We start from the raw sequence: 12688 nt of genomic DNA, 5'->3' as shown, positions 1-12688 counted from the left end.
AAAACTGCAAAGCTCGTCTTAGACGCAGCAGCTGAAATAACTGAAGTTAACGGATCTCAAATCTGGCAGAGGGTCAGAGCTGTAACCGACAGGGCGTCAGAAGGCGGGAGGAAGCGTGGGAGAGCAAGTGCAAGGATGGTGGGGTGGGGTATGGATGGAGGGAGGGAGGAAAGACCAAAAAGAGAGATAGTTACTACAGAGCTGGTTGCAGGGGCAGACTTTTTTCACCATCTTCCCTGTGCGGCCGGAAGACAACAATTGGAGGGATCGGGAGAGAGTCAGAGTTAAGCCCCGCCCACAACACACAACAACCAAACACAATGCACATTGTGACAGGTATAAGCATAATAATGTGACCTTGAAGCAAACAAGACTTTGGTGTTGAGCTGCCCAGGAACATCTTAAAAACCTGTCACACAATTTAACGTGACCCCAGAAACACAAAGCAAATAGTGGAGGAGACTTGATTATTATTATCATTATCATTATTATTATTATTATTTTCTAATGTACAACCACACAAACGAGTAAAGCATTTCCTGACAACGGTAAGATACACAGACAATTTTCTACAGATATGCAGACCTTAGTCGACAGTTACTTTTAGCCCTGAGGTGTACATATTTTTTAACCAAAGCTCTTGATATTGCTTTACTTTCAATTTAATAACAATATCACACCACCCAGATTTGCCTTTGCACACAGCCACATGTGCCATAAATGCGTACTGTGGCTTTAAGATGCTTATGGGCAAACCAAAACCTGTGATTCTGATACTCTCTGCAGCTCACAGGGCCTTACCACACCTGGGTCAAATATTGTAATCCACTTTGATTTTCAGACTTTTATAAACAGGGTGGGATTTGTGCAAAAAATGATTCTGGTTTATAGAATTATTATGAACGTTAACATAACCAGAGCTTTTACAAGAATACTGTAGTGTATTTTTTATTAAATTAACGTGCAAAATTCTCAGCATCACGTTCGTGCTTTAAGGCAGCGGTCCCCAACCCCCGGGTCACGGACCGGTCGAGTGGTACCGGGCCACGCGAGTCGAGGCTCGGGTGTGAAATTTATGGTTTTCAGAGTTTTTATGGTTTCCCTGAGTCTTTTCCCGTGTTGTAGTTGCGTGTCTTACTTTGAAAGAAATATTTACACGTTACCATAGCGACCAGACAGCATTAAGGGGGAGAGAGCAGGATGTTACTCTCAAAGTTGTTGGCGCATTTCAGGAGGACGCTGCTAATAAAGTTACACAATTACACAGTGAATTCGCGTTTATTATTAAATTTACAAAATACCACAGTTTTTGTCTTGGTGGTATAATTTTATTTTGTTGTATTTATCTGTGACACCTTAAAGGCCGGTCCGTGAAAATATTGTCTGACATTAAACCGGTCCGTGGTGCAAAAAGGTTGGGGACCACTGCTTTCAGTCACAATCCTATCAATCCTAATGATACAAGGAAGACTCAAATCCATCTGTGCCATAACTTCAATATTTACTATGAAATAAGCTAAAAGATTACTGTCAGTTTAAATAATTGTTAGGCTAAATAAATATTCCGCTGCAGTAGAATCCTACATCTCAAACTTAGACAACAGCCTGCTTTAATGATGGACTTAGAGCAGATTTTCTCTGTCAGCCTATCACAGCAGCTGCACCACCGTATGTGAGTAACGTCTGCAGGATGTCCCAGACAGCAGCCCCATGCATAGTTGCAGTTCAACAAGATGAACGAACAAGTGGTGCTTTTTAGCTTAATGAAAACCCGCCCCATGAAGTACCATTTCTACTGTAAAAAGACTGCAAGCACTGAAAGTGAAATCCGCTCCCAATTAGACTGATGTTTGTGCTGTAGACTGTTTCAAAGTGCAGCGATAAAAATGAAAGGGACGCATAAAAATCACACCCTGATTATAAACAAGAATTTGAATTCAATTCTAGACTTTTTAAAACTATGTTAAGGAACAAGAATAACTCAAGCCCACTAAGACCCAGGTATGCCTCTCTCCACTCCTGCTGATGCAGCGACATGGGGACGGCTGAGCGGGCGGTGAGGACACCGAGTGAGGAAAGGAAAGAAGGAGGGGAGAGACAGGGTTTGAGCTGCAGAGGGTTCAGAAGCATTCATAAACGTTCCTTCAGCACAAAACATTTGAGCATTACAGATTAAGGTTTAATTGAAACACTTTATTAAGAGTAAAATAGAAATCAAAGCTTTGAACTGTGCTTAATTGATGTAAAAACAAACTGCTTATTTAAAAAAATGAAAAATGCATGAAAGAAAAGCTAAAATAATCAACATGTCCGTCCCTCGCTACTTGGAAATAAGGGTTAGAAATGGAAGCAGTCAGGATTTGAAATTAATACCAGCAGACAAACAAAACGGCCTCATCTGTCTCTAATTTATTAGAACCAAAGATGAAATCGGTCAGAGGGAGAATGTTTTTAATGATTATTGCTAGGATAGAAGCTTATTTGAGCTTGAATAACGTCCCAAAAAGTTAGTTACAGGGTTAAGTATAAATGCAGTATACAGGATTGTGCAGCTGCTTGTAAAATCCATATCCATTTTAGCTGCTGTATTCACTAGCTTTCCCTTTAAAGCCTGAATCACGAAATAATCGCCAGAAAATTCAAACTTTGTGAAAATGAAGTGTTTAGTGAACTTTGTGAGGGAATTAAACAATGTATAAATTATGAGTTTTAATTTGTATCATATTTGCTACATCATCCTTAAAAGTTAATCGTGCAGTTTATTTCTATATCACCACACTGATGATCTAGAAGTCTCAAAAACTGACAAAAACTTGTAAACATGTATCAAATATGATACACTTGACTTTAAAGCGTCAAATTCAAATGAAGCCATCATCCTTAAGTTTTTCCTCCTAAATCCTCGGAAAAACTGCCATCATGCAGCAAACTTTATCGCAACAGCATAGATATGTTTGGTCAATCGGCTCTTCTGTTGTATTTGCGACGGAGCAGCGGCAGAAGCTAGAAGTAGCTCTAAAATTGATTTCTGCAGTATTAATCTGCAACATATTGTCATCAATCAAGCAGGACTGATAAGGGCTTTGACCTGGAGCGGTCTAATAAAACTTAGTTCCCTGCTAATGCTGTCAATTTCTGATTCACTGGATTTTTAGATTTTTATGACCCAGAGCCACAGTAACTGATTTTTGATTAGAGAGATGGGCTTGTTTAAAAAAGAAAAAAGCCTCAGTGTCACTAACTCAGTCTCTCTTTTGATCATTTCAGGGCCTTCACACTGTATCTTCAGACAGTGAGAAACTTTCTGTCATTTTCAGTCATTTTGACCTTTTTATAGTAAAAAGATTCTTATTTCCCGCAGCCAAAAGGGCGCAAGGAAGTTAAAAAATAACATGTTTGGCAAGGAAGACAAAGAAAGAAACAAGATTACAAATGAAGAAATAGTATGTAAAGATGACTGTCGCAAGATCTGGGAGTGAAGAACTATCGCTGTCTGAACATTTTGTGTCCTGCAGTAAGATCTTATAGTGTTTACTTTTTTATGCACCTACAACCTTTTTTAAGGTAAAAATGTTGTTTCTGCTTGTCTGTTTAACTAAAATACTCAGACTTCAACTTCTGAAATCACAAAGTTTGATGTTCAAGTCTACTCAACTGACTTTGCGTGTGTTTTTTTTTTTAATTTAACAGATTTCTGTAGAGCACTGATGATATCAGAAGGAGCGGGTCTTCCTCCACCAAAGAAGAAAACCCACAGGACAGGATGACTGACTTGACGGATATATGGGGGGAAAAAATTAAACAAAAGTAAGTGAAGATAAAAGAGAAGAGCAAAGAAATAGAGCGTTACACACAAAGAGCCAAGCAGGGCGTACTCAGAAAGCGCGTCCTCCTGCCGCCAGGCTTGAAGGCCAAACGCTCCGAACCCCAGCTGAACTTTACACAGCCTGAAGAGAGGGAGGAGGGAAAGAAGGGGAGGAGAGAGGAGAGGAGGAAAGTACGGAGAAGATAGAGGTGAAGAGGAGGAGAAATGAGAAGAAAGGAGAGCGATAAAACCGAAGAGAGAATATGGAAAAAAAGACACGATAAGAAGAAGGAAGAGAAGGAAAAGATGAAAAGAGACACAATTGAAGAATACACAGAAAAGACACTGAGTTAGCCCTCACAGTTTTTTTTCTGTAACCAAAGAACAGAAAGAGATGGGAGATCTTGTTGTGAGTGAGTGAAGACAAACCAACAGCATGCATTTGTCTTAATCTGCATGCGAAGCATACAATAAGCTGTTTGTGTGAACTTTTAATGCTGTGGAGATGCAATGAGGCCCGGGAGTCTCAGCGAATGCATACCTGGGGTGGGAGCACACAGGCTGGGCACAGAGAGCGCCGCCTCGCTGGTGTAGGCTGAACACAGGTTGTCACTGGAGGGAGAGGGTTTGAGGGGCTGGAGCAGAGTGCTGCTGTTCGAATCGGCTAATCCTCCTGGGGCTAGCAGAGCCAGCTGGCCGGGGTACATCGTCGGGACGCTCTGGGCGGATAAAGTGCTGCCTGAAGATAGCAGAAGGCATGGGTAGGAGGAAGGAGCAGGCCAGGACCAAACGCAGAAAGCAGAGAGACACGCACAAACACACAAACACAAAGGTAATGGATAGTTAAAGAGACCCATTTACCCAGACATTTACAGAGACACGCCCCCACACACAACCACACAGAGAAAAACAGACGGAGAAAGCAGTCAGAAATTTTCAAGCTCCGAGCCTGATCCCACGTGCAGGTGTACACAAGCAGATAAACACACACACACACACACGTGCACATGGATGCATAAACACAGAGAGGATGCAATGTTAGAGAAAGGTTTTTGAGCCGTCCTGGCTGTAGTGGACTTAGGGTTCAAGATTAAGGTCATTCTTTCTGTGTGCTTCTGTTTACGAGTGGAACGTTAAAGGGTCAGTTCAACCAAATTAGAAGAACACATTTTTATGCTCTGGTAGTGTCAGTATTTTCGAGTTAGTTTCTATTAATAAAATTTAAAAAAAGTGTGCGGGAAGGAAATTGTTTTTTGAATGAACTGAGCCTTTACATGTGTTCATCTTTCCACCAAAGCCTACCTGGCTGTAATGGACTCTTGCTGCCGTGCGTGGAGCTGGTTCTGGACGATTTCGATGACTTGCTTTTGGCGGGCCGTCTCCTCCTGCCAGTCAAGGGCAAAACAGGAGGGATCATTGAAGGTGGAGGAACCTACAACGGCAAAAGAAAGAATTCTCGCATTCCGGTTTTTGTGATGCTGCCTTAATTGCAGTTATTTTGTTTTTTACTCGCTGGTTACCTTTCCCAGCCTGGTGAACAGACGGTCTATTTCCTCCTTCTGGCGGGATTGAAGTTCCTGAATCTCACGCATGTGTCTGGTGGGTGAAAAGTAACAAGATCGAGTTTTTCAAAGCCATTAAACCTTACCAAAGAAGCAAAGATGGACAATAAAACAAAGAAGGGACACATGAATCTATCTTCCTCTGACACTAAGAAAATGAGAAAGGAAAACTCACTTCTCTCTGAGGCGAGTGACTTCCCGTTTGAAGTCCTCATCCTCAAATTCCGAGTCATTGTCACTGCTGATGTAGGAGTTATTGAAGGAGTTGTTTAGACTCGGCAGAGAGGCTTTATGGGTAGAATCTGGGGTCAAAACTTGGCCAGGATCGCTGGGTCCATTAGCAGCTTTGGCAGCAGGTGGAGGACTCTGCTCCTCAGCACGACTGACTGAGAATCTACCAACGCGGGCCTCGGGTTTAGTAGTAACCTAAAAAATTGAAAATATAAACAAAACAACAAGAGGAGGGGAGAGACTTAAAACTGGAAAAAAGGACAAAAGACGAAAAGGAAAGGAGGCGGCGGTGAAAAGTGAACGATTACCTGAAAGCGTCCTATGGTGGTGGTAGGTGGTTTGGGGGAGGGGCAAGGGGATGTTAGAGGGGAGGGGTGGTGGGATCCAACGGGAGTCTTGTGAGGGGGCCCGTCCACCACGTCTCCTGTTTTTTCTGCTCCTTCCGCTTTCAGAGGCGACGACGAGTTTTTGTGCAATGTGTTCTCTGGGCTCGAGAGAGTAGAGGATGACGAGGAAGATGAAGTGGAGGAGGTGGTGGAGGAAGACTCGGTGCAGGCCGGTCGCTGGACAGCAGGCTCTTCGATAGCCCGTGAGACCTAAGCATCGAAGAGAAGAGAAACATGGAAAAAGGCTATGAGAGAGAGAAACACTTGGATCCTACTTGTCAGTTGGGATCCAGCGTATATTTCTTATGCTAGCCTTACATGCAGACGGTATTCATGCGCGGTGTCTCGTGTTGAAGATCTTTACCTTAAATCGTCCTAATTGAGTTTGAGGAGGATGAACAGGAGAGGACAAAGTTTCTTCCTCCACTGGAAAGGGAACTGAGGAACATATGATGGATATTTTAGAAATCACACAGACATAAAAATATAAGATTAGCATTTGGGTATAATCGAACATACCTGGTTGTCCAACTGAAGCCACACTAACATGGGAGGCCTGAGAGCCCACAGGAACGGTCTCTGGACTCAGCGCTCTCCTTAACTGGGCATCCAAGTCCTCCAGAGGCTGCTGGGACTGAAGAGGTGGGCAGATAAACTGTTAGACCACGCAAGAACAAAAACCGTGCAAAAAGAGGCAGGCTTGGCCACGCAGGTTTTACTAATAGCTGTTGATTAGCAACATAAGCACAGATCAGCCAGAATCAAACATTTACGTTGATTTCAAGATTTTATGGATTAAAGCAACACCAAACTCCAAGCTCAGCTAAACTGATTAATTGATGAAGTGCTGCTCCGCTGTGAGTTAGACTGCAGTCTTAGATCTGCAGGCAGGTCTTTTCTTGCTGAATATCTGGTTCGCATTTGGCTTCCCTCTATTTTGCAGCTCACTGCCTGGAAAACCAAGAATTGCATAATCAAGGTTATCTTTGTAATCACCGTTCATGTATGCACAATCTTGGACTTTTTTTCAGTGCAATTATGTTTTTTAGTCTTTAGTTTCTGCTTTTATGGTGATTTTGTTTTCCGGGATGGAATATTTTTTTTTATTTAGGTATTCTGGTATTCTAATAGTAAAAGGAGACTGTTGTTTCTATCAGCAGCAATTCATATTTCCAAGCAAAGCTCTACTCTGGGACCTTGCTGCTTCTTTGCACACATACACGGAACAGACACACTGATAGACACAACATTAAAAATAGCAGGTTTGCTGGAGAGGGTTTGCAGCGGTTTGCAGATGTACTACAACTTTTGGAAGGCTGAAGTAGTTTATATGGTGCAGCCTATAGGAGATTTGCCAATGATGTTGCTGATGTGTAGCTGAGTCAGCTGAGCCATCGGCTGGTGTGCAATGAGCTGGATTGCCCTTGTGTGTGATCTCATAGCCCACTTGAATCTACACCATGCTCCATTCTCTTTGTCAAGGATTTTGTAACACTGTTTTATAGGGTGCTATATCATTGAAGTTTATTAAAAAATCCTCTAGTCTAAATGAGTGTTTCCAAGCAAACTGTAATTAAAATACTTCCAGTTATACCATCTGAATAAAAATGCCAACCAATGAAACTAACCTCTGGTCCAATTGGATGCTTCAAACACCCTCAAAACTTGGCAAAGCATCAAAATTAGGACCAGTTAAAGCCTAAAATGGGTCATTTTTAACATCGTTCCACATCAAAAAAAAAAATAAAAAAATCACCCAATCAAATTTCTCTCCTTCGCCAATGAACAATGTGATCAAGAAGCTGCGCAAAGCCATTCATTCTCGAGCAATTAAACTACAATTACAAAATAAATAATTAAAAACAAATCCCAAGTGAACTTCAACGACAGCAGGATTATCTTAATCAAACGGGACATGTCTCGCCCAGGAGACTTACATAAGGGACGGGATATTGTATCCGGGCAGACCAGACTGTTTTAGATGTCACATCTCTCTATTTATTCAATGTGCTTGTCTGGTTGAAAGGAAAGTCTATTTTTAAACGGGAGCATTCACGGTCTGGCAATTGAAATCAGTTCACTATCTGTCTGTCCTGAAGTCACTGGTGCTCAAACTGCTCACTGCTGCATTTGTCTGACAAACCGTTTTAATCTGTTTGGTCATTCTCTTTGACCAGTGCTCCATGTGCTTCCCAGTCTTTATCTTAAAAGTCCACAGAGACTTTTTCGTCTTCTTCTTTCAGCAGCTCCCATTAGGGATCGCCTGGCATCCACTTTAGTCACACCAACTCTCTGCGTGTCCTCTGTCCTCTCTCCCTACATTTGTTTCCACCTTTTCCACCCTGCCTGCGCTCTCTTTTTTCCCTCTGTTGTGCACTGTTTATTGTTCTGGATGGTTGACCCCATGTATTAAACCCATACTCCTTGCAACTTCACCTTCCCACCCGTTTCCCTCTCATTCACACACGTCTTCTGTCTCGTTTCTACTGATATTCATTCTTTTTCTCTCCAGCACATTCCTGCGCCTCTTCAGGCTCTCATCTATCTGCTCCCTACTTCCACTAAAGATCATCTCATCATCATCTGCAAACATCGTAGTCCACAGAGACTCCTGCCTTACCTCATTTGTCAACCAACCCATCTGACACTGCATTTATGTGCTTTTGACTTCTTTTTTAAGTAACACTGAAGTTAAAATACTTAAATTTGCAATGTAATTATTTCATGAGATTTCTTCTTTTTTAAGTTTTACTGTCCTTGTAGGCTTTCAGGCTTTTTTTGAGTGAAACTTGAGAGATGTATCATCTCTGCAGCTTTCTTATTTTGGGTCTTTTGGTGTCTCCTCTTAGTGTTTTTGAAGATTAGCTGTAATAAGGCTACTGTTTCAGAGAGATGAATCGTTTTAGCGGAATTTAGAAAGGGCAGAACAAAGCAGAAGCACAATTTATGCACAGCACAAATTAAATCCAATGAAGCTATTGCAAAAAGACATTACAAACACACTGAGCAGTTTTGCACTGTATCAGACACATCGGTCTTAAAAATGATCCAAAAAAGAACACCTGTATTACACAAGGTCCGGGGAAGGGTGGCGGGAGTTCTGAAGGAGGAGAACTGGCCTAATCCCAGAGAAAGAGAAGTGAGGAAAGCACGGGAGCGGGAGAAATGAGAAAGACAAGAGAAGAGATTTGTAGAGGAGATAACAAGAATAGTGTTTATGGTTAAGAATGTTACAAGGAATTTCCATGCCAGATGAGTTTTAAGGAAATTGGGGAGAAAAACTGTGGAAGACATACGAGGTGCGATCAAAAAAGATTTTGGTATTTAAGGGCTTTGATTTCATTGATCGCAACTTGTACAAATCTCCCAAAACTACTTTATTTGTGACTTCCAAATAATTAAAAAAAAATAGGTAGTTAAAATTAGCTAACATGCACATGCTGTCTGACCACATGACACTTCATACTACAAAAAAATATTGAACTACATCTCAAAAAGCCTTTAGTTTTAGAAAAAGTTTAGAATTATATAACTCACCGGTACTCTGGATAAGGGCGTTTTGGATGGAGTGGTCTGGCCTAATGAGACAGGGATGACTACAGAAAATGCAGAAAGCAACATTAAATAAAAAGAAGAAGAAAAGATTAACCACCACTAAACAAAAAAGATTAAAATATTCCTACTAGACTGTGCAGGGGTGAAGACAGGCGTCCCAGGGCCCTGGATTGGAGCAGGGGATCCCAGTGACCCCAGCGCCAGGCTGGAAGGAGGTTGAGGAGGAATGGCTGACTGGCTGGAGCCAGATGCTGCGACAGACGTGGTGGAGGTGGAGCAAGGGCCTACTGGTGACGAGGTACCTGCCACAGCAGCCAGATCAGCAGCTATGATGTCTCCCTGGGTGGAAGGCACCCCGCCTCCGAGGTCCATGAAGAGAGAGCGCAGCTTCATTTCCAGAGCTTGGATGTCGTCTGGTTTGCACTGCGACTCAGAGGAGTGCTCACATCTGAGGGAGACCGGTGACGACATGTCTCAGAAATAATCAGTATTTATGGGTAAATAAGTTACGAAACTAACTTTTCTTCATCAGGACCTGTGCTGATAAACATCATCACAACAGATTTAAAGGTTGCTTGACAGTAACTACCTAATTGAAATCCAAATGTTACTTTTTTCCACGCAAACACAAAGACAATCATGTTTTTGGCTCTTTTTCCATCTGAAAACTACTTTGAAAGCTGAATTCAAGAACTTTTCCACACAAAATATCGTCTAAAATTGACACAAGTATGCTTTAAACGGAAGCTCTCAGTCAGACTATGATGACGCCAATAAATTAGGACACCTGATGCCAGCTTTTTATACTCTTCTTAGCCTTTCTAACATAAGTAATGACGTTTGATATCCAGCCTAAATCTGTAAATGGTAAATTAAGTTTATTTTTTGCCTTGTTAAGCGACCGACTGCTTAAAGCAGTTCACAAATAGAAATAAATACACAGTGACCACCTCTCACCTGGGCTCGCAGTCACTGTGGGCGTGCGTCTGCCCAGGGAGGGCTGCTGTCTGAGGCTGAGAGTGCACCAAAGTTGGTTGGACTGCGGGGACATTTGTGGTCACCGGCAGAAGTCCTCCAGCGGAAGATGAGGGAGTAGGAGCAGGGAGGGAGACGACAGAGGGCGCGAGCTGGGGACCTAGGATGGCAGTGGTGGGGATGACTGAGGAGGTCAGGGAAGGAGTTGGCAAGACTGATGAATGATCAGAGGAGACTTCACTGGCTATAAGAGATGAAGAGGGCGGGGAGGACACAAAAGGAATGGTGTGGGCTAGAGGAGGGGAGGTGAGCATTTGTGGGGGAACCACTGTTGGTAAAGTGGAAGGTACTGAAGCAGCACTGACAGAAGAAACTGTCTGGGACTGAGGGTGGCTGAAAGCCTGGGGCTGAGGCTGTGCTTGTACCTGTGTCTGGGGTTGTGAGACAGCCTGAGTTACTGGCTGTGAAAGTACCTGTGATTGAAGGATGCTTTGATTCACTGTTGTAGGGGGAGGAGAAGAGGAACAGGGAGGACTGAGATGGATGGCGGAAGGGGTCGAGGATACAGAAAGAGGAGGAAGAGAGGCATCCTGTGTTGTGTTTAAATTAGAAGGGACATGCCCAGCAGTGGCATCCACAGTGGGAATGAGCGTGCTACTCTGTGAAGGGACAGAAGCTGCTGCAGGCTCCAGAAGTGGAGGATGGGTGGAGTGGATGGAGGGTGGGGCAGTGTTGGGACCTGAATCAAGCTGATTTAGGTTCTGTCTGAGTTCAGAGAATGCTTGCTGTAAGCTGACTGCTCCTGCAGAATGGGACAAGCCCAAACCTTGACCTGGAGTCTGTGATGGAGGTGGAGAAACTGGAAGAGAAAAAGGAAACTATTTTAAGCTACCACATGAATATGTGTAATTCCTAGCGCCACCCAGATTACACCCATTTATAGGTCACTGTAACCAAATTATTTAGAACACCCTATATAGTGTGCAGAGCCATTAAATTAGAAATTTCAGCCAGTGTACCACAGCTTACTATACTTGTATAGTAAGCTATATTACACCTTATCAATTAAGAATCGTGTTAAAAACATATCTAAAATCAACAAATTCAACCTACACAATTTTGTGCAAATTAGATCAGCACTGTCAGAAAATGCAGTTAGAATGTTTCTGTTTCTTTAGGACCTACAAACTTTTGTTTAACTTCATGTGAATTCACTTAGAATGCCAATTAAGGCCACTCAGGCAACACACGATCTCTATAGGTGATGCACACAAATGCACACAATCCTTACCCGTCTCAACATGAGGCGCAAGAGAAGGAGAGGTGGGAAGCATTTGTTCCTTCAGCCTCGCTTCGGGTACAGGGCTGACGATAAACCTCCGACCTGCCGAGTGGACCACTTGTGCAGATGGACTGGGTGGGATGCCTAAGAAAGGCAGAAGAGTGAGACACAGCCTGGATATGTTATGACATGTTCTGTTGCAGGTTCTCAGACTAAAAAAAAAGGTGTTTACAAAAGTGTATTTATTGATTTTCATTCAGAAATTCAAGGGCATTCAGAAGGTCTGAAGGTCCATGTTGCTCAATAAACCTGGTCTCGAATTTATTTTATTTTAAGGCTTTTTCTCATGTCTTTTTTTTTTTTTTTTACCTTGCATGGGGGCAGATATTGCAGGATTCTGCTGTTCCGTGTCACCTGCCATCTGCAGATCAACAAGAGAGCACGCATTAAACAATGACAGTTGGTCTGTTAGAGGCAAAGTTAGAGATGACCAGTAAGTTTAGACACACCATAGATAGGGTATAAAAATTCAATAGACGCAGCTATTTTAGAAATGGCTCTTCTAACACAACACAACACAACTATGCCCCCCCCCACACCCCACAACGGGAACAAAGCTAGAAAGCGTGAATAAAATACAGACTCACTGTTTTCTTTGTCTGGCTGTTGGCATCTCTTTCCAGACCCTTCTCATCAGCGTTCTCTATCACCTCTCTGACCTGTTCAATAAATGACTCTCTCTCGCTCTCCAGGATAAACTCACTCTCGACCTGCATGCACATCGAAAAAGTCACGCTTAGTCACACACTTATGAATTTTTAATATTATCAGTCACAAACAGCAATATTTCTTTATATAAAGCCTTCTTCCTACATGAGTGTGAGGTAACATA

At 42.6% G+C, this 12688-nt stretch overlaps 1 protein-coding gene across 1 annotated transcript in view; it reads right to left on the bottom strand.

The window, feature by feature from the left end:
* The window catches only part of LOC100690016 (serine/threonine-protein kinase WNK1), a 93685-nt gene that overhangs the window by 7843 nt on the left and 73154 nt on the right, over positions 1-12688 (bottom strand). The window contains exons 21-36 of the mRNA XM_025899839.1: positions 12444-12566; positions 12166-12217; positions 11806-11940; positions 10497-11373; positions 9668-9987; positions 9522-9580; positions 9047-9103; positions 6504-6618; positions 6349-6422; positions 5907-6194; positions 5543-5793; positions 5326-5401; positions 5108-5237; positions 4347-4544; positions 3876-3947; positions 195-236 (exon numbers count right to left, since the gene is read on the bottom strand). Coding sequence (XP_025755624.1) covers positions 195-236; positions 3876-3947; positions 4347-4544; positions 5108-5237; positions 5326-5401; positions 5543-5793; positions 5907-6194; positions 6349-6422; positions 6504-6618; positions 9047-9103; positions 9522-9580; positions 9668-9987; positions 10497-11373; positions 11806-11940; positions 12166-12217; positions 12444-12566 — 2869 coding nt within the window. The remainder of the gene's footprint in view (positions 1-194; positions 237-3875; positions 3948-4346; positions 4545-5107; positions 5238-5325; positions 5402-5542; positions 5794-5906; positions 6195-6348; positions 6423-6503; positions 6619-9046; positions 9104-9521; positions 9581-9667; positions 9988-10496; positions 11374-11805; positions 11941-12165; positions 12218-12443; positions 12567-12688) is intronic.

The sequence above is a fragment of the Oreochromis niloticus genome, linkage group LG17 (genome assembly GCF_001858045.2).
Source record: "Oreochromis niloticus isolate F11D_XX linkage group LG17, O_niloticus_UMD_NMBU, whole genome shotgun sequence".
Classification (NCBI taxonomy): Eukaryota; Metazoa; Chordata; class Actinopteri; order Cichliformes; family Cichlidae; genus Oreochromis; species Oreochromis niloticus.
Note: the sequence above shows the minus strand (reverse complement) of the source record. Positions and strands in the feature narration are given on the sequence as shown.